This window comes from Rhamphochromis longiceps, linkage group LG7, assembly GCF_057381845.1.
Source record: "Rhamphochromis longiceps isolate RC_006_pf linkage group LG7, R_longiceps_female_GT1.1, whole genome shotgun sequence".
Lineage (NCBI taxonomy): Eukaryota > Metazoa > Chordata > Actinopteri > Cichliformes > Cichlidae > Rhamphochromis > Rhamphochromis longiceps.
Window position 1 is genome coordinate 39,667,893 of NC_140563.1, and position 25,770 is coordinate 39,693,662.

A 25,770-nucleotide genomic window follows, 5' to 3' on the forward strand; every position below is an offset into this window, starting at 1 on the left:
TATATCCATTATTGCCTTCATAACTGGCTTGATTCTTTGAGAGCTGAATAAATGAATATCTGTGAACCTCATACAACGATGTGACAGAAGTCATACAGAAAAGATTACTTTAAGTTATTACTGCTGAAGGCGTTTCTACAAGTGTTGTGTACTTACTTTTGCACATCACTGTATATTAAAATTTTGGCCTCATTGTTCACTAAAGTTATGCACAATCTAAAAACTCAGTTCCAAAATTCAAAAATTTTCCTTGGATGATATTGCTACAGTTACACCTTCAGAATGACTGAAAGTAACATAATATGATGGCACTGCTTTTTCCTGTGAGGTCACAAACAAATCACTGCAGTGCAGGAGCAAAGCATAAAACATAAAACAATTATTAATAATTATTGTAATGTGTAGTGCCTGTGTGTGGTCAACAGATAATGATTGTTACAACAAGAGTTGATGTTACTCATGTTTTATTGCAAAAATATAGATTTGATAACACACTACAAAAACATCAACACAAACATAATACATGACAGTCTCAAAAACAAACCAATAGCACATCAGTAGCTGAGTATTTTTACTGTGCTTTCAATAAATCACAATGAATTTGTTACTCAGTCGCTTAAAACTGTATGTGTGAACTGATAAAATAATTACATTTGAGCTGGGGACAATTGATTAATCACATACTTGTTTTGTATGTTAACACTTTGTGAAAGCTGCACATCATTTCTAAGATCAAATACGTGATAATCAAATAAATGTACCTATTTTCCACTTCCTGAGAAGTTAAAAACACAAATGCAAGTAGACAGTGCCGTTGGAAACAGTGTTTGTCCCACTGCAAATATGCATTTGAAGAATTGCTTTTTCTCAAAAATGTTACTCAACAGGCAAATGCCGTGGTCTCGAATTACAATTGTAATTTTATTGACCCACATTAGTCTTTAGGAAACATTTTTCCCCCGTCAGTGTGGTTTTCTATATGGCACAAAATACAAATCCTATGCACTTCATCAGCTGTTGCTAAGATGAAGCTGCCCACTAAAGAAGTGGAATAAGTTCAAGCTTATTCCAAACATCTTTTAAACCAAAAATAAGTTGTACAAAGTCTTTGACTTTATTTGCACAGTTGCTCCAAAGTATAAGAAATGCTGAAACGACTAATCAAAAATAGTAGTAATATTAATATTAATAGTAGTAATGGAAGAATGCTAGAACTGTGGGCCCTGATACAATTCAACTCACTTTCAAGGACTCCTAAACCTATTTTCAGTATGTTCACGTCTGACAACCCCCCCCAAAAAACTTAATCAGTTAGTGCAACCTTTTGTTGTTGTTACATTTCCATGCATTTGTGTATGCAAAAATTATTTTTGCAAATAATGTCAGGTCACATATTGCTTTTGGGTCTTTCATAGAATCCAGTCAAACTGGTATCTACTGGTTTATGCGGTGCTGTAATTTTGGAATAAACCCCCCAAAAACTCATGTATGAGTGCAACAACTTCTAATGGACATTTCTGCCTGGACCAGTGTGACTAACTTAGATTACATCTTCTCAAACTCAAACAACAAAGATGTTACATAAGACCGGTTGTCTTATGTAATTTGACGCAACAATTTTGTCTCCTGCATAAACACTGCATGGCTGACGGAGTTTCAGCTGACAGTTACTGAAGAGTAAAACCACATAAATCTTTAGTATTTGCTGGTTTGTTGTGCTTTCTTTTTTTTTCTTGGCTAAATGTGAGCAAAAGATAAAGTCATGCTATTGGAAAAAGTGCTGAGAATAAAGTATTTGAATTGATGATTTGATAATCTGAGCAGAGCATATAATTAGCTTGACTGTATATTTACTATGGTTTGCAATGCCAAGAAATCAATACCTGTTCTCACACTTTTGGAATTAACAGTGTTGATGCTAAAAAGCTGTCAAGACTGGCTGAGGCCTTGACATCAAGGATTAGTGCTCTGTTGACTTCTTGTTAAAAAGCCAATAATTCACCTTTATTCTAAAAGATGCCTGTCAAACCCTGTGTTTACATCATGAAAGTGTATTGTTGTGCCATACACTCGAAAATATGGTGCTCTACATCAATGATGCTCATATAACTTTGATTTGTATTACAAATATGATTAATTCTTGTGCTTAACTGTAAAAAAATTATGCCATGGGGACCAATGGGAGTGTGAAGGGAACACAGTAATTTTAATAATTAAATAGTAAATAATAAGGATACACTTGCTGACAGTAACATGTCAGTCACCTATCAATATTTTAGTCAAACAAAGGGCAACAGAATTCTCATAAAGTGCAAATTAAATTAGTTCCAACAAGCATATTATCTGACATTCTTCTTATTGCCTGTAGACGTTGTTGGCAAACATGTATAGAAAGTTGAACAGCTGGGGCATAGCATTTTGGCAGGGGAGTAAATAACGGTGCTCAAAAGATGAGAGGCACTTATAAGGGTGTCGTATTCACTAATTTTTCATGCCCCAAGCATAAATTTTAGTTTGAAAATTCCAGTAAGCTGAAAGGGTGGTTGTAAAAAGCCAATAACATGACAACTAGGGAGGGTCAAAACACTGCGAAACCCAAACTAAAAGCAGTATTCGTGAGACTGAGGAAGCCTTATGACTCGCTGGGTCGTAAATAAAAACTGCCCAACACAACTGCTTTTGCTGTACAGTACATGCCTTATATTTTGCACCATGTTACTGATGCCTTCCCCTGCTGAATGAAATACCTGCACAGCCACAATAATCTACATAGGCATGGATGCCAGTTTTACTGCCAAATGTTGCCTGCTGTTAAATGCTTGACATCACTAAATGCATACAGTTCCCCAATAATATGCAACATAGCAACATAGTTTATCAATGTACAAGCCATAGACTAAAGAGGCTATGCAGATATTTATCTTGTACCAGACTTTCACTCTGTTAGAACACTATGACTTTCAGAAACACATAATAATATAGAATATTAACCTGTGACCATTCCCCACTTTACAATCTTTTATGGAAGCAGTCAAGAAGTTTGATCTTGGCAGCAGGTGGAAAAGCTTAAATGCCATTACCTAAGAGGGTCCTTACCACCATTAAGGACTTATCCCTTTTACTCATCTTGAACTCTGTGGGGGGTCTGAGTGTTTCAAAGTGAAAGCATGTTCTTTGAAAAAGTGAAATGCCCCTTTAAAACCTTTACATTCTTCTTGTGTGCTTTTCTATACCTTTCATACAATCAGGTGATAACACCTCTTGAACCCCCCCCCCCCCCCAAAAAAAAAGAAACCCTACTTCTACAATCTCATTGCATTTCCATCTGTATACCCCAACACTAGCAGCACACTAACTGATACAAATATAAGCATGTTATCTGCAGAGAGCACAGATATAATGTGAGAACGTAGCTTCTCTTTAGGTGAACAATGCAGTGAAAAAAGGTCACGTTTTAGCAATAAAGCACTGAGTAGCAATCTACGTATAACATACCATACCAAAGAGAAGTAAAGCAAGGGCTTGATCATTGACATCATTGTATATGTTTATACCATACAATACACCAGAAATTCATCAGTCCCTGTTCATAATTCTCATCTACTTCTAGTGTCAACAAAGCTTTTCTTGCTGCTCTCATTTAGGGCCACTGAAAAATATTTCTAGGTCTTGCACCAAAAAAAATGTAAAATGAAACATAATCACCAACAACATAAGATAAATATTTGCTCTTTTGCATACCCTTCTGGGGACCCTTATCTGGGGACAGTTGTGCTGGTTGCCCCCACTCGATAGCGGCCCAGGTCTATGTAGCAGGAATGCCGATTCAGAATATCTGTCACTATTTACTAATGTGTTCTACTCTGAGATGACTGGTCAATATCCACTTGTCCACATGATAGCAGACAGAAGAACAATGCTCCCTGCTTTAAATATATAATACATTATATACATGAAAGACATGTAGGCAAAGCTGCTCAGTAGTCCGAGAGAGTATTATTATAAAACACAAACTGTCCACATAACTTTTGCTCTTTTTTCAAACAAGTAGAAATAAATAAACGATTATCAAGTAGATGAATATTGCCTCCTTATTTTCAGCAGTCCTGTTAGAGTGAGGTTTATTGTGGTGTTGCAGACATGCGTGTGAGAGATTCTCCGCGGCATGGTAAACTGAACAGAGTGCTGATGGGTTTCTGCGGTACCTGAAGTTTGTTGGTTCTAAGTGAAGGCTTGATGAAGATCCGAGTGCACTCTTGAGAGAAGGCTGCATTGAAATCCTTGTAGAAGTTCCCTTAAAATCTGAGGAAAATGTTCCATTAGAATACCAGTAAACAGTCTTGTTGGAATCTTTGTGATCCCTTCCATGAGAATCTGAATGGCAGTTCCATTATTACATGAACAAATGTTCCATCAGGATTGAATGAACCTTTGACGAGTGTCAGTTTGTTCCAGTTGTATTCTACTGGAACCACATTTAAACATGAAGTGGAGTTTAATTTGAAAATGCGTGATCGATGAATGGATGTCAAATTAAAAATGTCCAGTTCCAGTGTGGATCCTACCTTAAGGTTATTTGGAATCTGGATGAAAGATTTACTCATAAGCAAATGCTTCTTTTGAATCTCAGCAAAATCTTCTCCTAGACTTTGAAGTGAAGGTTTTTAAGCGATTTCAGTGTTCCATGTGCTGCTTGCCTGCAATCTGAGTGAATATTTCACTAAAATATGTGTGAATTTTTCAGCTAATAGAACAGTTTACAATTAAAATATGCATTGCTTTGTAGTAACTTCACTGTAAGTGAAAGGTCTTACACATAGAGCAAAGCCAGCTGAATAACATACAATCAGTGGCCTCATTCAGAAGCTGGTTTTAAGGACTAGAATGGTTTTATTGCCACATTGTAGCAGTGCTATACATTCACCCAGAAGAACAGCTGTAGAGAGTATATTTAAGTGTAAATCTTCATGTCTTTATTTGTTTGTTTTCACTTCTCTTTTTTAGGCTCTGTAAGAACCATTCTTAAGATCTAGTATTTTAAAACAGCAAAGGTCAAGTATCTATTCTTGTCTTTCATTGCTTTGGAAGACAATTAAGTAAATGACAGTGAATATGAATATGGACGATTAAAATAGATTTTAGCTTCAGTTTTGCACATGAAGATGTGGTAGAAATGGGTAAAAATCAAAACCACAAGCACATCAGCATGTCAAAGCAAATATTGACATTAATTTAAATAATGATAATGGTTCAATATATGGAAATTAATTCAGTGAAACCTGATGGAACGGTAATCTCGATGGAGAAAGTTGCCAAAGAATCAGCAAGTACTTTTTTTGTTCCACGGGGCTCAGCTCACCTGAGACAGGTTGAAAAGGTTCCCTTCGAGCCCAGTGTATAAACTCACATCTGTGATACAGCCAAAAACTTTATGGTTGCTCTCAGAGTTAGATCTGCTGTCTGTGATTTAGGTATCCAAAACAGTGCCAAGAGGATCCCCAGAGTCATATAATTGAATAATTAAAGTAAAACCATTACTTAAGTTCATATTGAGCTCACCATCATCATCCCTCCAAGTAGCACCACTCAGTCCAGTTCAGTTTGGTTTTAGTGCTGCAATATCCAATATTCCCAATGACACCAACGCAAACTCCACACACAGGAACCAACAACATGTGGATCCTCCAGTTTAGATCGGTAGAACACTGGGTATCCTCGTCCACAGAAAGTGCTAAGCCACTCTAGGTCCAGTAGATAGTAGGTCCATATATTGTATTTCTGTGTTTGTGTGCGCGTGTACGAGTGTGCATGTGTCTGTATGTTTGTATTTCACATCATATGTTTACAGTAGAGTTGGTGCTGTTCATATGGACCCTCATCTCCTGAATGCTAGTAATAATTTTTTTCTGGTGTCCAGCCAAGTTCACGCCTACTCTTCGCAAATCCCTGAAAAACAGCACACAGAAAACAGGGCACTATATTTAAGCATTCTGCTAACAAATAAGGCAATGCATGAGAAAGTTGTTAAAAATAAGCCTGCATTTTGGATTACTTACATAAATAAATTCATTTTTAATGAATGTGATAACCAGTCTTTTTTGTAAGTTAGAAATTATTGTGTGTTTGGGCTTTTGGATACACACTGACTAAAGAGATTTTGCTGTTAAACCAATTTCTCAATCGTCCTCGAGTTATATATGACATTTTTACCAATGTTCTGTAGTTATATTATCTTTATATGAACTCTTAGTTCAATGAAGAGAAAAAACATTTTGAAGTATTTGCACAGACTTGCAATCTTGTAATGCAGTGCTTACCAAATTTATTAGACCCCCTGTAATAAAAATGAGAAAACACAAATATTTTAGAAATCTATCAAAAACATGTTTAAAAAAAAGTTTTAGGCAAATAACAAACTGAACTCACATTTTTTTATCCAAATTTGAACCGGCAAACTTTTCTCTGAGAGGTCAGAAATTAACCAAGTCTAAAATTCAAGTGCTGAAAATAGACTTTCCTGTTCAGGAATGCAAGTAAAGAACTGTAATTTGGCTTTACTATAATATGCTTTACACTAAATTTGAAAATGAATGGAAAACAACAATAATTATAGCTTAGCATTAAAAATATAATTTTGATTAAAGAGCTTCTGCATAGAAACATACAAAAATGTGGGTAATTATGAATACCTTTCATTTAGGGCAGCACTGGAATAAAACTTACATTGGGTGATGGTCTAATAAAGTTGTTAAGCACTGTAGATAACCTTCACACCACTTTGTGTGTTCATTAGAGTGTTCATTACATTAAATGGTCTACGGAAAAAACATCTGTGATGCTGTTTAAACCTGGCATTAACATGTCAGCTAAGGACATGAGTGAATAGACCCAGTATACACTGACAATGCATTCAAATCAGATCGCTCAAACAATATGGGATTTGGACTGGGCTCAGTACTGGACCACAGTGTCTTCTGTGTAAGCACAATCTGTAGGTAATTGTTTATGCACTACTGGCGTACTACTCAAGTGTAAACAGACATATATCACCAAGATGTGTTTCAAGCATGTTTGGCATGTTTGACTGGGTTTTTCCTGAAACATGCCAATGAATAGACCTAATCTTGTTTTCTTCTTATAACTTACAACTATAGCAGAATAGGCACATGAAGTGCTTTGCTGCTTCTCACCAGTAAAGAAACAACTGGATACAAATGACAGATATATTAGATTCAATGACAATTGGTCACTGATGTAACTCAAAGATACATTCTAATCCTGTAGATGAACTGACATACTCTGAAGTGTCCACTTGTAAATACCCAGTGGACAGCGATAAAACCCATGTTAATGCCTTACAAATGATTTATATTAAAACCAGGGGGAATGAAACTAAACCTTAAGGTAGACGTCCTATCACCTATGCATTTATATGTATGTGTGCATGTGCATAAGACTCTTACTCTGATGTCATCTGAGCCACTGTTTCCAGTGAAGAGTAACCTCCTTCCATAAACAGTTCAGTGTAACGTCCCATCTTGATGGAGTCAAGCCACTCTCCTACAGTCTGGCTTCGAGTGCTACAGTTCCCTTCTACGCTGGCATGCTCCACTAACAGGTTGGAAACTCTGGAACGTGGGAAAACAGGTAAAGAGAAAGCAAAATGTTTGAACATGAGTCTTCATGAAGCTATTTATGCACCATTACACAACTGCAAATGTTGTCCACTCAAAAGTCTTTGTCATTTGGCTCACTCTTCATGCTTACAAATAAGGCTCTCTCTTATCAAACAGAAATATTTATGCCAACTAACAACATTCTCCACACTATAACTAGAAGAGGCGTGTGGTGTGAGAAAAGGACAAGCATAGCTTGAGTCATTTTAATCTTGACGCCCGTCATATGTCATTGTATGGCTGTTAGATAAGGTGTTGCTTTATTAAATGCGTTCCGGTGTGTGTGTGTGTGTGTGTGTGTGTGTGTGTGTGTGTGTGTGTGTGTGTGTGTGTGTGTGTGTGTGCGTGTGTGTGTGTACAAAAAGAAAGAGGAAAACAAAAGATCTACCATTATTTCATTATCTCCGCAAAGAAAATAACATAATGAAGTGTCTGCATAAATGTCTGCTTCAGAGCAATTATTGCCATTTCATACCATTATGTACTAATGCACTGCACATACATGGAGAGGAAATACTAACTGAATGTTCAAATGTTACGACAATCAAAGGACACCCCACTGACTACATTTCAGACTAATGCTTCATTCTAAGAAAATTAAGCCACTTTATTTCTCTGCTCTTTATTGCTAGTGTGCAGCAGCCAAAGACTACATTTTAACTATGCTGCTACACAGGACTTCAGTAAGACTCTATTTACATTTTATCTTGAAAGATGAAGTCTATTAGCTTAGAGTGCTGAGCCTAATTTGCTTAAAAATGAATGTGTAAATGAATACACATTCATTTTTAAGAGCCAAGAAGCAGAAGCATCATCAATAAGTGTTTAGAAATGTTTAACAGAAAGCTAACATCATTTCTTAACAAAGACAATAACACCAGCCATTTAGATGATATCATCTGTATGTGTGTGTGCTTGTGGAATAAACTATAACTAATATATATTTTAAATGGTGTGCAAAGTACAGTGTTACATCCTACCTGTGTGAGGAGTTGACAAACTTTTTTAACGAGCTGGGGTTCCGGATGAATTTGTCTAGCAGGCAAACAATCTCATCAAACTTGGGACGGTTGCTGCGTTCTCGCTGCCAGCAGTCCATCATAAGATGGTACAGGGCCTCAGGACAGTCCATAGGACCTGGCAACCTATAGCTTTCCTCCACTGCTTTTATTACCTTCAGATAGAGAGATGAAGAAAGACAGGCAGGTTAGCTTTACAAAAGCAAACAAACAAAAAACAAACCTGTGTATAATGTACAAACAGTTATACTGTAAGAGCAAAAGATAAATTTCAATCATCTATGCGAGTAGCATAGCTAAAGGTTGCTTTAACTTCATGATTATTGTCTGATTGTAGAGTTTAGGAAGCAGTTTCTTCCTCCTCCCCTATCATCATCAGGGGAACAGATGTTGGGGTGACGGATGAATCCCTAGGACTACACATAAACAGCTAACTCGACTTGTACAGGAACACAGATATTGTCTTTAAGAAGGGTCCAGAGTTGCCTGTATCTTCTTAGGAGGCTCAGGTCCTGCAATGCCAAATGCCCATGCTGTCTATGTTTTGTTACTCTAAGGTTGGACATATGACTATATGGCAGTGTGTTGGGGCAGCAGGGTGAAAACAGCTGATGTCAGGTGTCTGAAAGGAGGTTGCTAAAGAAACTGCTCAGCATTATGTACAATCCATCCCACTATACATTCCTCTCTGATTGCTCACCACAGCACACACAGGAAAAGGCTCATTGCCCCAAGGTGCAGGACTGAGCACTACAGCAGATCCTTTCTACCTGTGGCTATTAGATTATCCAACTCCCATCTGTTTTGATAGTTCAAACACTGAAAATACCCCAAAAAGAGCAAAAAAAGTGAAAAAGAACAACTACACATTAACAACATTAACACTCTATAATACTATAATTTTATACCTTCTCATCTGTTCTTTACGAGATGGAAGGATTAGTATTACTACCATAGTATCACTTGTAATTTATTCTCTGTTATCACTTACTGCATTTGCTGATGGCATTAATATAATTAACACTGTTCCACTTTGTGCCTATGCGCACTCCTGTACTGCTGCTGATACTTTTATTTGTGTTTATATGTCAAACTTTTGTCTTTGTGTCTTTATTTTTAGTAACTGAGATTTAGTTTGCTGTTTTTATTGTCACAGTACGGCTGTGTGCAGGCAAAAGTAGGACCCAAACGCAAACTCACAGAGACAAAAGGTAAACTCAAAAAACACAGCTTTATTGCTGGCGTGGAGTGGGACACGAAAAACAATACAAAATAAACTAAACTGGGAAAACTAAAGCACAAGGAGCCACAGGGAAAAATCACACAGCTATGATGGAGACTACGACACTGACAAAGAGAAACACAGGGCTTAAATACACAGAGGGATAACGAGGGAATGAGACACAGAAGGAGGGCACAGCTGGGAGAAATCAGGACTGGACGAGACAGAGACGCAAAACTAGAAACACTCACATGAGGCATGGACCTTCAAAGTAAAACAGGAAGTATCACACAGAGACGCGAACTAGACACAGTGGAGACAGCAACTAAGAAACAGAGACAAACCATAAGGCAGAGGTCTAAGAACCAAAATACACAGAGGGAAATACTCAGCTTTGAACACAAGAGACTAGACTAGAGGGAGTAACAAAAGACCAACCATGAGAACATAATGCACAATGCAGGGTGACAGAAAACAAGAAACTCCAACATGCAAAGACACACCATAAACAGAACAGAGGGGGCACAGAGAGACATGAAGGGCAGGGGAGACTTAACATGGGTTGAAACACAAGGGGGAACTAATAAGCAAATCAACATAGGAGGCCTAATGAGCTAAACATCTATAAACATCAAAATGAACTAAAACTCAAAACACTGGGTCCTAAGACCCAGGATCGTGACATTTATGCTCTCAGTTTCTGTTCTTATTGCACTGAGCATGTAAAAGACACAATAATTTCAAAACACCATAATCAGGTTTGTTCAAAAGATTCTGGTATGCTGTCCCCGAGGAAATAAGACTCCAAAGCGACTATAAAATGAAAATCTATAACATGGATATATATTGAAGTATGCAGAGGGTACATCCTGTTTGGTGTATCCTGCAATATTTTTTTAAAGGCAGAACCATGACACACTTCAGCAAGGCAAGATTACTTTCAAATTGAGTTCTCCTGAGCAAGATCCTGAATTCTGATACTTGCTCTCTACCCGACCTTATACTCAAATATCCATGAAGTTAGCAACCCAACACCAATGGCCTGTGTGAATCCAGCAAAATAACACAACATTAACACAACTTTGTTTATTTCACATGCCTCATAACCCCGTTAATCATTTCTGCAAGTAACAGGATGCAGTACTGAATCACAGAAATGTTTTGGTGGGGGAAATTGAATTGGATGAATAATAAATAAACCTTAGCTCCCTCCGTTAGACCCTGCAGTGGAAAGCAGGCTGCAGTTTTCAGCCTAGTTCTGCCAGTGCAAGACACTACAGGGAACTGATTTGTTGAGTTTATGACAGCCTTTACTTGTGTCAAATTCACACAGAAGACAGATGTGATGGCACTCCAATACGCTTGCATGTATTAAAGCGCATGCATATGTACTCTTGCACTCTAGCATAAGAGAGAAGCACAGCAGCAAATCACTGCGTGCTGAGGGGGTAGAAAAACTGACTGGCAGGGAGGAAAGATCAGAGGAAGGGAATGAGAGACGAAGTGGGGGAAGAAAGAGAGGGCGGACAAGACGCAAAAAAGTGCATTTTGTAGAGACAAAAAAAGGGACAAGAGAAAGAAGTGAGAAGGAAGAGGAGACAGTGGGCAACAGAAGGTGATAGCTGAGCGAAAGAGAGTGTGAGAGCCTGCACTTTCTTGTGCAGATCAGAGAAAATCCAGCATAACGCTTTCAATTAAACATCAAACGTCTTCTCCTCTCCTCTCCTTCTCATCCTCCTCTCCTTCCCCTCTCTAGATTCGAGACAGACAGCCTAACAACCAAAAGGAGGGTGGAGTCTGAAGTAGGAGTTGGAGAGGTCACTGGAGGGCTGTGCGTGCATATGTTGCCTGTGTGAGTGGGTGGGTGGGAAATTGATGCATGTGTGTGGTGATGAATCAAGTACTGCAAGCTCACGCATCACCATCTGATACGACTGCAGTTGTAAAATCCAGCAAATACTACATGCGTTACTCACAAGATTAAAGAAAACTAACTTTTCCTTAAAATGTCTTTAAAACTTACGTCTTGATTGGACATCTCCCAGTAGGGCCTCTCTCCGTATGACATCACTTCCCACATGACAATCCCATAACTCCACACATCGCTAGCCGAGGTGAACTTCCTGTATGCAATTGCTTCTGGAGCCGTCCAGCGAATGGGAATCTTTCCGCCCTGTAACAAAATGCAGTGTTTACCAGATGATCCAAACACATTGAAGCATTTAACGGAACCTGGGGCTTGGAAAATAGAACCTCAAATTTTCGTGTGTTGTGCTGCTTTATTATGAAGAAATCTGATATGTTCACATAAATAAATAGACTCGAGCTACGCTTGTCCAGAGCTACAGCAGTAAATACAGCTGCCGTCATTCAACATTTTCATCTTTTGTGTCATGAGGATGGAAACCAAGAACAGACCTTAATTGAGACACTTCTTCCGCATGTGGTCCAATCCAAATTTCCCCTAATGGATACCAATTTAGGAACACATTCATGATACCAAGTTTCACTTTCTTATACAAATTCCCTATCCTAACTGTCGGGGGCCCTGTGATTCCTCTATTTTTTACTCATCTTCATTATCATGCTTTCATTGCAAAGATAAAAAAAAAAGTTCACAGAAAGACTGCTGAGTTCCACAGGAAAGTGTGTTTTCAGCTGATGAGTAGTGAAATTAGCTTGATGCAGTATTGATGAACACAGCAGCAGGATATCTCAAGCTCTGATTATTTGAAGGGTGTGAATTATGTTATTCTCACTGCTCTGTCAGGGAAGGAGACCCAGACAGTGATAGAGAGAGAGAGCAAGAAGAGATGTAGCCTGGCAGTGAGAGGTGAGTGACAGGATATTTGGCACTAAGGCAGCAAGACTCAGTGCTAATTGAGTGTTGCAGAGACTGAGCTGAGTACTAATTGGACCTCCTCCAGCAGGAAGCAGGCCATCTCTGGCTGACAGAACGCCACTCAGCCTGGGATATACAGCTCAATTTAAGGCCTGCTGCTGTTGTCTGTGTGTGTGTGTGTGTCAGTGTGTGTTAGTTAAAGTGTCTAGGTGTGTATTTAGTGGGAAGACTATTCTGTGTGTCAGTTTTTCACTTAATCCAAAGTTTGATAAGGCAGAGTCATGCTCTGACACAACCCATATTAAATGTAAATAACTTTAAAGACAACAGTGTGCTGCCCTCTTCCCTAACACCCACACCGAGGCAGTCAGGTGATTAATTTATTAGTTGATCAAAAGAAAGTTAAGTGAATGCTACTCGCTTGCATGCACCTTTTAAATATCTTTGCTCTGATATATATTACAGTCTTATGTAATTTAAATTGAACAGACTTTGGGCAGTTAGCCTGACAAACAACTTTAAGATATGTAATAACCACTGGCTTCAGAAATTTGTGCAGCTTTACCCGCGTGGTATATGCAGCCTCCGGATCATCTTCCAGGACTCGGGATAGACCAAAATCAGACACTTTACACACAAGGTTACTGTTGACCAGGATGTTACGAGCCGCTAGATCACGGTGGACATAGCCCATGTCAGACAGGTATCTACATTTGTCAACACAAAGGGAAGAAGGGTTAAACACAAACACTGCACGTTAATGAGTTCGAAAACACAGTGTGTTTGTTGGTTTTCTTTATACCTCATGCCAGATGCAATCCCACGCAGCATACCAACCAGCTGGATTACAGTAAACTGGCCATCATTTTTCTATGTAGAAAGAAGGGACAAAGGTGGAAAGACAATCTTAATATTTTGCTTTGGTATCTTTATCTAAACAATTGAATATAGTGTAAATAAATCGAGTCTATAATGTATCACATACGATGTACCACATATGTATTAACAAAAAATAACACGAATAGAAATGAAGACATAAACAGATAAACCTTAAAAAATGGGGCCTATAGAGAGTTTATAGAGCTGGCCTTATAAAAGCTGCCAGACAGGACAGGATAGTGTAACTCTATATATGTCTGTGAAGGTTCTCAGTCATCCAGGTCATCGCAGTCTAAGGAGCTTGGAAAGAAAAGCGTCTGGAAGTTGCTTGAAGACGTTTCACCTCTCATCCGAGAAGCTTCTTCAGTTCTAGGGTCAAATGGTGGAGAGTCCCAGATTTAAACCCAGTGGGAGTATCCCCCCAAGAGGGACAACTCTATATATGCACCACATAATAATAATAATAAAACATGTGAACATTTCTGACTTTATTTTGATAGGGACAGTGGGAAGAATGGCAGAAGTAAGCACAGGGGGGGATGACATTTAGCAAATGCTACCCAGGCAGCATCTGCACAAATTATTTACCCATGTTGTATCGAACTTTAGCACTTAACTACTGGTCAACCCCGTATATGTTCTGTTGATTTTAAACCGTGTAAACCTGCAGACCTGGGCCAATTACAAGATAATATAAAGAAAGATGGGAAAAGGCTCCTTTTCAACTTCTCCCCCTGGATTTTGTCAATGGCTGTTATGGTGCCACTGCAGCAAATGTTGGGATTACTTTTTCTGTTTTTCTCTAACACCTACCAACCAACAGCACAGGTTGTGGATCGTGAAGCAGGAAGAAAGATTAAAAGCTGAAATATATTCTCCAGTATTGGTTTGGTTGTAGCCACATAATCACTGATCAATACAGATCTGATTAGCCTATTGTGTCAGCAAGGCAAGTCAGCTTATCTAACCCTAATGCTCTAGTTTTATGTGATAATTATAGAGAATATCCATAAGCACTTTACTCTGAAAATACACTTAATTTACATTTATATATTTCTAGTATTTAGCTCTGGAGCTCACCATTTTCCCTCTATAAGTGTCAGTGATGGTCATCCAATCAACTATGCACTTCAAGTCAGACCTCCTGCTCTATGAAATGACCTAAAGCATTAATATTTCCATGAATCCTGCCCAGAGTTCAGTGTCACCCGGCTGCCTTGAATCACATCATGTTTTATGAAATGACTGTCTCCTGTACAGACGCGTGTCTCCCCAAGTAATTCATCTTTCCCCTTCCTCCCTGCAATACCCGACTTAACCTTTCTGGTACTCTCCCAATCTGTATAGAAGAATGATGCTAAATCGGTTGTTCAAGATTTGAGAAAAATGAAGCATGCTTTTTGCCAAAGAAATAATTAATTCAAGCAACAGCATTGGATGACAATATTAGCTTAATTACTAAGTGGTAAGGTATTACCACTTAGTAATTAAGCTAATATTGAAAACTGCATACACAGTGATGGCTTTTTCCCTGGTATGGAAGACTCTTTCACTAGATTTCCTCTTAGCTTTTTCCCCTCTCATTGGTAGGCTCTCATTGTTAGTTTAAGCTTTTGCTCCTTCCAATCCAAATGTAAACTATCAACATTCCCCTCATCCACTCTTCACATTTTGACAGCAGACATGCAGCTCACAGTTTCAACAAATAGTTTTTTCTATCCACTCGCAGCAGAACATCCCACTTACATGTGAAATGAGATGTTAAGCCAAAGATGTGAGTTAGCAGCCTCACAGTACATTGTCCATAGCTGTGACAGCTAATCCAGGACCCAGTTCAGCCTCTGGTTTTCAAATAGCTGTGTCATTTATACTGGCCTCAGTACACCAGCCATCCATGTAATTACTTCTAAGGGTTTTCTGTGCTGCACCGTCTGCTGGTGGCCCATCTTCCCTGCTTCCACTTTGCCATTCAGGTTTATTCCCCATGACACACAGGACAGTCATATCAGCAGTTTTCACTCACCACAGCTCTGTAACACACACTTATCTGTATTTTTTGTCTCACAGCATCCCCCTTTTCCATGCAGCCAAAATGAGATCATTCCCTTCAGATGAGATTTCTGATTGTTCCTGTCTGCAATGCCTTTCAAGCAAGTAAACCGACACCTCAAACCAGAAGCATTTTACTCTCCCCTTTCCTCCGTCTCCGTTGTTGTTGTTTTTTTGTTTTTAAAAAAACACTTTAACTCTCTTCAGTGCTGAATCCTGATTGAATCTTATGTATTTCATCTCTTCATTAGCAAGACTCTTGAAGAAATTTATAGTTTTTCTCATGCAAGAATTAGACTTGTCTGCTACCTGAGCGTTGTGCCACTGTAGGCAGTGAACAGACTGTTAAGTGGTCTGAAGAGGGAATATTTATTTCAGCCTGCCTCTTCATTAAATTCCACATTCTACTCGCGATGAAGGCAGTACTTTCATTAACGCAGGAAAGGCATTATTCCAACTCTGAAGGCTTAGTGACTTTATATATTCTGGTGAGGTGATCTGTGTCATAGTAAAGGTGAGAAAGCATTTCAATATTTAAATGTGCCTTAAATCTGCCCCATGCAGATGAACTCAGATTCTCTGATTATTCACTACTATTTTGTGTTTCTCATCATGTTATCTTCCTTCCTTGACCTTATCAATGCAGCTGGCCTCTCCAATTGTCTAACCAGGGTCTCCTAACTGTCTCTCATTCTGATTTTAAAACCAGCTGACCGTGCTTTTGAGGTTGTTGCACCCAAACTGTGAAACAGACTTCCTCAGTCAGTCAGGTCAGGCGACTCTTATTTGTTTAAAATGACTACTGAAAACTGTGTATAGGTTAGCGTTCCTTTAATTTTACCCTTTAATTTTTTGCCATAATTTGCGACTTTTTGCATGTATGTTGAAATGAAATCCTGACCGTATGCCTGTGTCTGCATGTTTGAACATGTATACTTATCTTCAATTTGTGGCTTTTATTTGAACTGTGAAGCGCTTTTTAACTCTATGTTTTGAAAAGTGCTATACAAAATACATTACTATTAGTAGGAAATATTACTTTCATCGCCTGAACACATCTGTATCTGTTTTCTGCTTAAAAGCTGTTATAAAACCTGCTTTAACTGCCATCTTTCTGTTATGAACCACTGTTGTCTCAATGTGTGCACCACTGTCTGTTTCCAGCATCCTTCAGTCCATTGAGATGTTACAGACAACACTAAAACTGAGATGATATAATTTCTTGTTAATGAAGCTACGAATTCTGCTTAAAAAACTTTTTGGAGATTTTTGGAGAATCAGAGTGGGTTTGTATTTTATCCAGGGTCGTTTTTTAAGTATTTCTTCCCTCAGACCCTTCTCCTGTATAGTTTACCTTGAGAAAAGTGTCCAATGAGCCATTCTCCATGTATTCTGTGATGATCATCACCGGCTTGCCTGAGAAGAAGAAAAAACAAAATCAACAATAAAATACTTCACGTTAATAAGCAAATATTTTGAAATCATAGTTTTGACATAAGATTTTGTTTTTACCATTTATCTAGATAGCAACACAAAATAAAATATCCTCTAATGATCTAATTCCAAAGTTTATATTATATACAAACAAAACAAAAAAATAGAATAAGGACATATCATGTGTGCCAGTTTTTGCTTGAAATATGGCTTACTTCTCAGTTAAAATAATCAATTCTTTATCTGACTTTGTGCATGCAATTTTCCAAAATTTAAACTGAGATGTAAACATTTGTACGCATGAGAACAACCCTTAACAGCAACTTATACGGTGGCCCTGAGAGGCCAAACGGACTGCAGAAAACACCAGCAATAAGAAAAACACTGCAAAAGCACACAAAACACAATGGAAATAGAAAAAACGAAAACGGAAACTGGAAAAAAGAAAACACAAATAGAAAAAAACAAAAACAGAAATAGAAAAAAACTGATTTCCAAAAGCGCAAGGGAAGTGTTTCTGGGGAGACAATAATCTGATGGACCAGGTGCAGGAACCAAAATATGCTAAGAATTGTGCTGGGAGATGGGGAGGTTCACACGCTTCACACCCTGGAGGACGGGGCTGTGGCCCCCCCACACTCCCTAGCAGATCATTACATGGAGAAACCTTTGGAATGCAAGCATGCTGATCCACACAGGTATGCACACATGGGTATTCACAGACGCGGACTAAAGCTTTCTTGGCTGCTGCCTCAAAGCACACTGTGCGCTGTCTATCTTGCGTGCTGCACAATATCGTTTATTATTTAGTAAATATTGATATCTATGACTAGCTAGTTTATTGTGATGGTGCTTTGTTTTCTCTATTATTATGTTACTCTTTGTTGTTTGCTGTCTCCTCTGTTTGTTTTTTTTGTTTGTTTGTTTTTTTTCTCCATACAGGTGACCCAGGAGTTCTTTTTTTTTTCTTCTCTCTCTTCCCCCCCCTTCTCACCGTCTCTTCTCCCCTTTGGTTTTCTTTCTTTCTCTCCCCCTCTTTCTCTCATTCATTCCCCCTGTCCTATTTATTAAAAAAAAAAAAAAAAAAATGACAAAGGATGAACTGAAGCTCTGCCATCACGTAATGTCGCATACTGCTGTTTCTGATGTCATTTAAAAAAAAAAGAAAAAAAAAAAAAAAAAAAAAGAATTGTGCTGGGAGACACTTAAAAGAAGTGGAGGATCTATCGGTTTTGTGAGGAAAGAAAAGATGAGAGGTAAGTGTGTTAGCCTAACTATTAGCCTAAAAATCCATCATTAGTATTATATGAATCATGAGATTAAAACACACACTCTGTCTCCCCAGAAACACTTCCCTTGTGCTTTTGGAAATCTGTTTTCTCCTATTTCCATTTTCGTTTTTCCTTTTCTGTTTTTTTCCCCTATCTCCGTTGTGTTTTGTGTGCTTTTGCATCATTTTTCTTATTGCTGGTGTTTTCTTAAGTTGCCTGTTTGGCTTCTCGGGGCCACCATAAACTTAGCAGCTAGATCAACACTCAGTTATGCAAAAAAGAAAAAAGAAGAAGAAAGAAATATGTTAATCTTCATGAAGGTAAAACAGATTATAGGGTTGAAATTGAATTGTCAGCTTTCCAGTTGCTTTCAAAAGTTAATATATTAGATACTGTTGAACTTGACAAGCAGACTATGACATTAACTAAGTGTAAGTCAGAAAAAAAGTTGAAAAGGAAAACCTGTTAAACTACAGGACTGATTAAGTACAGCATGCAAGTTTAAAATGACATAGCAAGGCTTAAGATTCCTATATATCTACACCAAACAACTGCTGTGAGTTTTACTTACATTGTGACATCCAATATGTGCTAGATCCTACAGGATGCAGTTTCACACAAAACACAGTGTATTAAACTTAAATAGTGATACACATGCTGATAACTCACTCTTAGTAACCACACCCTCCAGACGGATGATGTTTGGGTGGTTAAACTGGCCCATGATTGACGCCTCCCAAAGAAAGTCACGTCTTTGCTGCTCTGTGTAGCCTGCTTTCAAGGTCTTAATGGCAACCTGGATCTCTCGTTTCCCGGGCAGCCTCAGCGGTCCACTGCACACTTCACCAAATTCCCCTGAGGGAAAAAAAGGTAGACATTAAGAGTGGCATCAACATTTCAGTTAAACCTGACCTGTAAAAACTATTATGAAATGGCAAATCAACCTTGAAGATACAGATAGATTTTCTTTAAGTAAAGCTGAAATTTTGTGCCTGACACACTGTGTTCGTACAGCTTATATTCTTTACTTTAAGGGGCCAATCTTGAAATTGGCTAAAGCGCTTGAAGCTAATAAATGTGGTCAGTCAAAATTTTTGTCAGTGGAAACATTATTTATGTCTGTGCACAATGTTGCTTTTAAGCACACTCTTAACTTATGCTTATGTAAGCTTATGCAATTATGAATGTGACAGGTTTATGAAGGTTGTAGAAAATACGATACACTGCAGTAGTGTTAATGAGAAAATGTTTCAACACTACAGAAGGCAGAATTAGGCTCGAGTCATTATGCTATTAGTCTATGTGTTTTAATAAGGCATTTTGTGACGTTAAGCTGTTTCAGGGCACCGATTAAACAGGTTTACCTTTGTGGTTCTGAATTAAGGATAACACAGACAGGCTTAAACTGATGCTCCAAATATGAAACAGTGGCTCTCCAAGGTGTACACACACAGATGCAGACATTATTTTTTACCCACCAGCACCAATGATCCTTTCAATGGAGATGTATGAAACGTCAATCTCCTGGGCAAATTCATGCACTGCCTGGTTGGGATCTTCATAGGTGAGGGGATCGATATAAGTACGCACCCCTGGAAATTTTACTGCAGAAGCACACACAGAGCAACATTATTATTTGAGTACAATAGATTCATACGCCTAAAAAAAAGATACATGTATTAATTAGTGCCATTAATTATTCCCAGAAGACAACCATCTTTTCATCCATCCTGCAAATTTGGCATGCAGATAATAAACGCTAATTTTAAACATTTTATTTCACAGTCCAAATCAATATAACACTATCCCACATGGTATTATTTTCCTGACTACTCTGGAGTTGATATACCAATCACAGTTGGCTTTGATTCCATACCAAAAGATGGATAGAGGGTGTCATGCCAAAAATGTGGACAAATATATTAAGCTGTCACAATCTATAAGTCATCATAGCTCTATGTGTTGTCTGCCAACTGTGTGTTTGCTGGTAGCTATGAGCCTGGTTTGTGGCAGTGCCATTCAGTGAATAGCTACTCTAGCAAAACACTGTCAACTGTACTTATAGTACGCACATGCCAAAGGAGATAGCATGACCAGACATGACCGCTGTGTGAACCCTGTACTGTACATGTACTGTAAACTTTGGATGAACTTAAGCCCACATACATAGACACATACAGAACGAGTCTGGGCTTTAACCTACTGTGGCCATTGTGGAAGTGCATCTTTTCCTCTTCGGGATCTTGCTTTGCTTTGCTATAGCCACAGCGCCTAAGGAAGAAGTGATCCAAAAACATTAGTGTCAATGTCATGTCAAAGTGCTGTTAAATACACACATGTAAAGTCAGCGACTAAGCAATGTTGTCAAATGATACTTGTCTCAATGACACATACACTGAGGGGGAATAACTAAATCTGATGATATTTCTCAGAATCTGACTTTTATTTTGAAAGAGCGCAAGTATTTTAACATTTATCACCGTCTCCAAGGTAGACTGAATGAATTCCAGCATTAATGCAGTTTGAGATGAAGGCAGTAAAAAAGAAATGATCCCTGTGGTTTCCTCTCAAAGTGATATCATTTGGCAACTATTTCCTAGTACAAACTAGTACAAAAACACAGGAAAATATACTTTTTGAATAGTGATCTCACAAAATAGCCCAAGCAAAGAAAAGCAAACCCTGCCACCTCCCCCAAGAATCTAAGTGCAAAATAAGCTTTATATTTTCTCACTGAATCTGCTAACCCATCTTTTAAGGTGTTCAAAAATATTGCTGAAAAGAAAAGATGTCAGCAAAGGAATGCAGTTTCCACAAAATATCAATAACCAAGAAAGCCCTTCTCGACATATCAACTCTGACTTTTGCAACAGGAAAAAGAGATCTGTCACTTTTTAAGAAAGGCCAGACTGAAAACAGAACTTTTGAAGCCGCAAGGCTTATGTTTATGTCTATATCATATTCTTTTCCATTATGTCTGTGTAAGCCTGGTGGATTAAACCGACATTCATTTGTATGTTTGTGTGTTTGTGCTTAAAACGCTTCTATAAGTCAATATTTTTACAACTGGCATCAGAGATAATCACAGATAACCCAGATTAAACATGTGTAATGAATTTAAACTTGATCCTATATGCAAACACAAAAACACACCACGCAACAAACAGATACAGAGTAACTAATTAAAATATCTGCAATGTAAATTTACTGTTTTATTTTAGTCATTTGTCAAACAAGTATTTTTGATGGTAGAATTTTTCCTATCTTTTAGTTCTTGAAGACAGATGAAGACACGCACACACACACAGCGGGGCCATGTCCAAGTCTTTCCCATCAGACCTCTCTGTAGGGTAACCAGGCTTGGCTAGAGGGGTTTGTATGGGCAGCTGGAGAGGGTTGACTCTGTGTGTCTGTATTTGTGCGTGTGCGTGTTTTGTGTGTCTGCCTGGAGGGTGTTTAGTTTGCTGGATTTGTTGAGTCAAGGGGTTTGAGCATGCCCTCCAACTTCATGCATGTGTTTGCGTGTGTGCGTACATGTGTGTTAACCCATGCATACACCAGTGCGTATGTGCTAGGCTCCACACATGTGTTCTGTGCACGCATGTGTAGTCTGGAGAGTCATGTATGAGTGGGTGTGTGGGAGATGCATTGGTGGGAGGGGGTTGTGGTGCTTGTGCCCTAAATCCATCGTTGGAAAATTTGGCATTCTTCCATCTCTCCTCCCCCACACACAAAACCCTGGAATGATCCGCAATCCTCATCTCTGTTCGGCTAAACCAGAAATCAACTCTGTATCGTTCTGATTTGTTTCTGAATTCTTTCCAACATCATAATTTTATGTTCAACATTAAATACAGTTTTTTAAAATTGTGCATTTACCAAACCTAAACTGTTTAAATGATGACCTAATACTGAAGGAGAGAAGAAAATTTCGTAAATGAAGCAACAATATGCATCTGGGAGAAAAACGAACATGTATTTTCATTCTTAGAAAACCTCAAAATATAGTAGAGAAACTGAAATGTGAGCTTTGACTTAACTACCCTGAAGAAACAGAGGAATACACGAGTTCTAATGATTTTTTACTCTGGCTTTGACTATTTTCTCTACTGTCTATTATCACTCCGTCTGCAGTTTTGTGTCTGCACGTGGGGAACATTCTTTCATAATTAAAAAAATTTGACTTTACTGATAAAGTGAAGGTCATATGCACATGGGGGCATGCGAATGTGACAGACTTGTAGACTGAAAAATGGTAAATGCTTATGAGCAAGGTTGTGCTACAAGATGTGAGGAAAATCCACTTGACTGATATGAATCCAGCCTGTAGTTATAACCTAAAAAGCAACCCTTAATCCTGACCTATCACAAAAGTCTTACTTCAAGCTATGTGTCTAATCCCATAATGCTGCTCAACCACAGAGAAATATCTGGGACAGAAACGAGATTTACTCAGCATAAGGTCAGAAATGGATAAAGTGATGAGGGACCATTACTGAACTAACGTACAATATTGTACATAAAATAAACAGAGAAGAATATGCACTATTATCTGCTTTATTTTATTTTTTTTTAAATAAGGAGAAAATAAGAAAAAATTGTCTTTGACCTCTTGGACCTCTTTTTTTCTTCTTCCATTGAACATTTCAAATTCTTAAACTGCACTTTCATAGTCCAGTAACAACAAACTTAACCTCAGCATTAAACTTCTCCATCTAGGGCTTAGCGCAGTGGAACATCTGCCTACATTTGACCCAATCCCATAAGCTTCCTGTACCATTCCAACCCTTTGCATGTCCTTCTTCACTAGATCCATCAAATCTCTCTGTGGTCTTCCTTTTCCCCCTGCTTGGGAGCTCCATATTCAGCATCCTTCGCCTAATATCCACTATCCTTCCTCCTCACGTTCAGGCGATCTCAGCCTTGCTTCTCTAACTTTGTCTCCAAACTGCTCAATCTAAGCTGTCCCTTAAAATTAAAATGAAATGAAAGATCATACCTATGCTTCTTCATGAAAGAAGCAAAAATGTGAATGAAACATACAATCCAACTGGCATCTGGAGAAAATGTCCTAGAAAATGTCCAAGCCTCATCTTCTGAACCCAACTCAGGGCTCAAACACATGAAAACATGCATAATGTACGTAAACATACTTATTTATTCCTGATATCACAATTAATTACTGACATGTGACTTTCCCGTCTAATCAACAACAGCTGGTAATAAGTTAACACCATGCCAGATAATTTTAGGCTCGAGTGTCAAAAATATCACACTTTCATGCTGATAAACAGTTTGATTGCCTTCTCACATTTTATTCAACAATGTTTGAGCCACTCCAAAAAAGTTTTACTAATGCCACTGACAGGAGCCAACACCGTCAAAAACACCAGCACTTGCCACCAGAAAAGTTCAGGATATCCTCAACAACTCAACAAAATATCCCTGTCATCAGACAACAGCGAGCTTCGCTGACTCATCAACTGCTGTCGGACTCCTATCCCTAAATTTTACAGCCACCTCAAGTCCAGAGCTGTTTGTCCTACAGTGACCACCGTAGTTAGGATTATGCAGGTAAATTGGGAAGAAAACAGAACTCCGTTGACTGCAATCTACTGACATCTACTGGTTAGATTTTACAGACCGTAACTTTAATTCAATATTTCCAGTAACAGGAACATTATTAAAAGTAACACAGTAGCACTCTCATGCTAATATTTTGTATTTGTTTTTATTGCCATGTGCATGTGCGTGTATATTGGTGATATACACGCACATGCACATGGATATACTTTTATATCATATTTTCTTTTGCAGGTATATAGGTTATGCCTTACCGCCCACTGAGCAGGAATCCAGCAACCACTGCCAGCAGGACCAGAGCCAGTGTGATGGCCACCGCTACTATCGAAGCTTGAGCACGCTCACTAGTAGCAGTTACTGCCAAAGACAAGACATGGGATTACACACAGTACACAAACACAAAACCACACCTGGCATCTGTTGTTGATACAGCCCCAGAACACAGGTGGGAGTTGTGTACAAGTTAAACTTCATTGTATTGTCATTCTCTCCTTCTCTTTGGTGTACTCACAGTAAGGGCTGGTCTGGAATTCAAAGCGCCGGCTAAATGCACCATAGCCTGCTGAGGTCCTGGCTCGTACCTGTAATGCATCATATCATTCATGCACCATACTTCAATTTAATTCATTTGGATTTGCTTGATCTTAGGCAATACTGACAAACTATTTTGTCATTGCTACATATTTAAATATTTTTTCCTTCCCTTTTGTCATCCAGTTCCATTATCATTCTCTTAATTTGTGAAACCCATTTCTGACCTGGAAGATGTAAGCTGAAGAGGGCTTCAGGCCTTCCACCACCATTTCAGTATCCTTGGATTTTATTATTGTGTAACTGGAGTCCTGTTCCTTTAGTTGAAGAAAGAGAATGTTAGCTTAATTTATTCATGTGTTCTACTAACATTTTTGTACTTTTGATTGTCAAAAATGTGTTGCCCCAATAATTGTATTGCCAAATTGTATGCATATAGCTTATTGCTGCTTTCTCTCCGCAGCTACCTGTGGTATATGCGAGCATGAGTGTGTCTAAATGCCTGTGTGTAGGGATCACTTTTCCAACTGTAACCACATCAGGTTTTAACTCAGCTAAATGCTGCCTCCATTAGCCAGATGCCATTAGCTCACCACTGACCACAAACCCTACCCTGCTCTCCAATGTACCTTTATTGTGACCTTAGAAAAGAAGACATCAGAGGATTACAGGCAGAAAAGAGGAAGGGCACAGGAACAATGATCTGCACAGAAGCATCAAATTGCTGTCCCTACTTAAGTCCAACTTAACAAAAAAAGGGGGGGAAAAAAGCTATTATGCTGTTACAAAGACTTTTGAAGTCAGATACACACATCTGTAGCTGTAACAAATTAGGTGTGTTATACAGGGCAAAGGGGAAGTGCTGCTAGAGGTTGTTCAAGCATGGTCAGTTTCTTATATATGGTCAGTTTCTTATATATATATATATATATATATATATATATATATATATATATATACTCTTTAAAAAGGCCAGATACAACCAGTGTCACTAGCTATGTACTTTGAAAATGACATTTATCAACAGAAATGTTTATATGATGTGCGTGTGTCTGTGGACTAAAGTCAATATGATATCTATTGTACAACTAAAAGCAAAAGCTTGAACAAGAATAGCCCTACAAATGAGTTTTCTGTTGTATAGTACATTTAATTTCATAGTACATATTGTTCAAAACTGTATACATTAAAACACTAAACTGGAAAACCAGTGCTTTTAAAACTGAAACCTCTACTGTACGAGAGGTTCAGGGAGGTACTAGGA

The 25,770-nt window shown here is 38.3% G+C and overlaps 1 protein-coding gene across 1 annotated transcript in view; it reads right to left on the reverse strand.

The window, feature by feature from the left end:
- Window positions 1-515: 515 nt before the first annotated feature.
- Window positions 516-25,770, reverse strand: part of epha5 (EPH receptor A5) — a 64,796-nt gene continuing 39,541 nt past the window's right edge. Inside the window, exons 7-19 of the mRNA XM_085413622.1 lie at window positions 24,734-24,823; window positions 24,487-24,556; window positions 24,230-24,332; window positions 20,596-20,663; window positions 19,871-19,996; window positions 19,062-19,247; window positions 17,042-17,103; window positions 13,562-13,629; window positions 13,325-13,466; window positions 11,941-12,090; window positions 8,657-8,850; window positions 7,464-7,628; window positions 516-5,946 (exon numbers count right to left, since the gene is read on the reverse strand). Of these exons, the coding sequence (XP_085269748.1) occupies window positions 5,835-5,946; window positions 7,464-7,628; window positions 8,657-8,850; window positions 11,941-12,090; window positions 13,325-13,466; window positions 13,562-13,629; window positions 17,042-17,103; window positions 19,062-19,247; window positions 19,871-19,996; window positions 20,596-20,663; window positions 24,230-24,332; window positions 24,487-24,556; window positions 24,734-24,823 (1,536 nt within the window). The 3' untranslated portion in view covers window positions 516-5,834. The remainder of the gene's footprint in view (window positions 5,947-7,463; window positions 7,629-8,656; window positions 8,851-11,940; window positions 12,091-13,324; window positions 13,467-13,561; window positions 13,630-17,041; window positions 17,104-19,061; window positions 19,248-19,870; window positions 19,997-20,595; window positions 20,664-24,229; window positions 24,333-24,486; window positions 24,557-24,733; window positions 24,824-25,770) is intronic.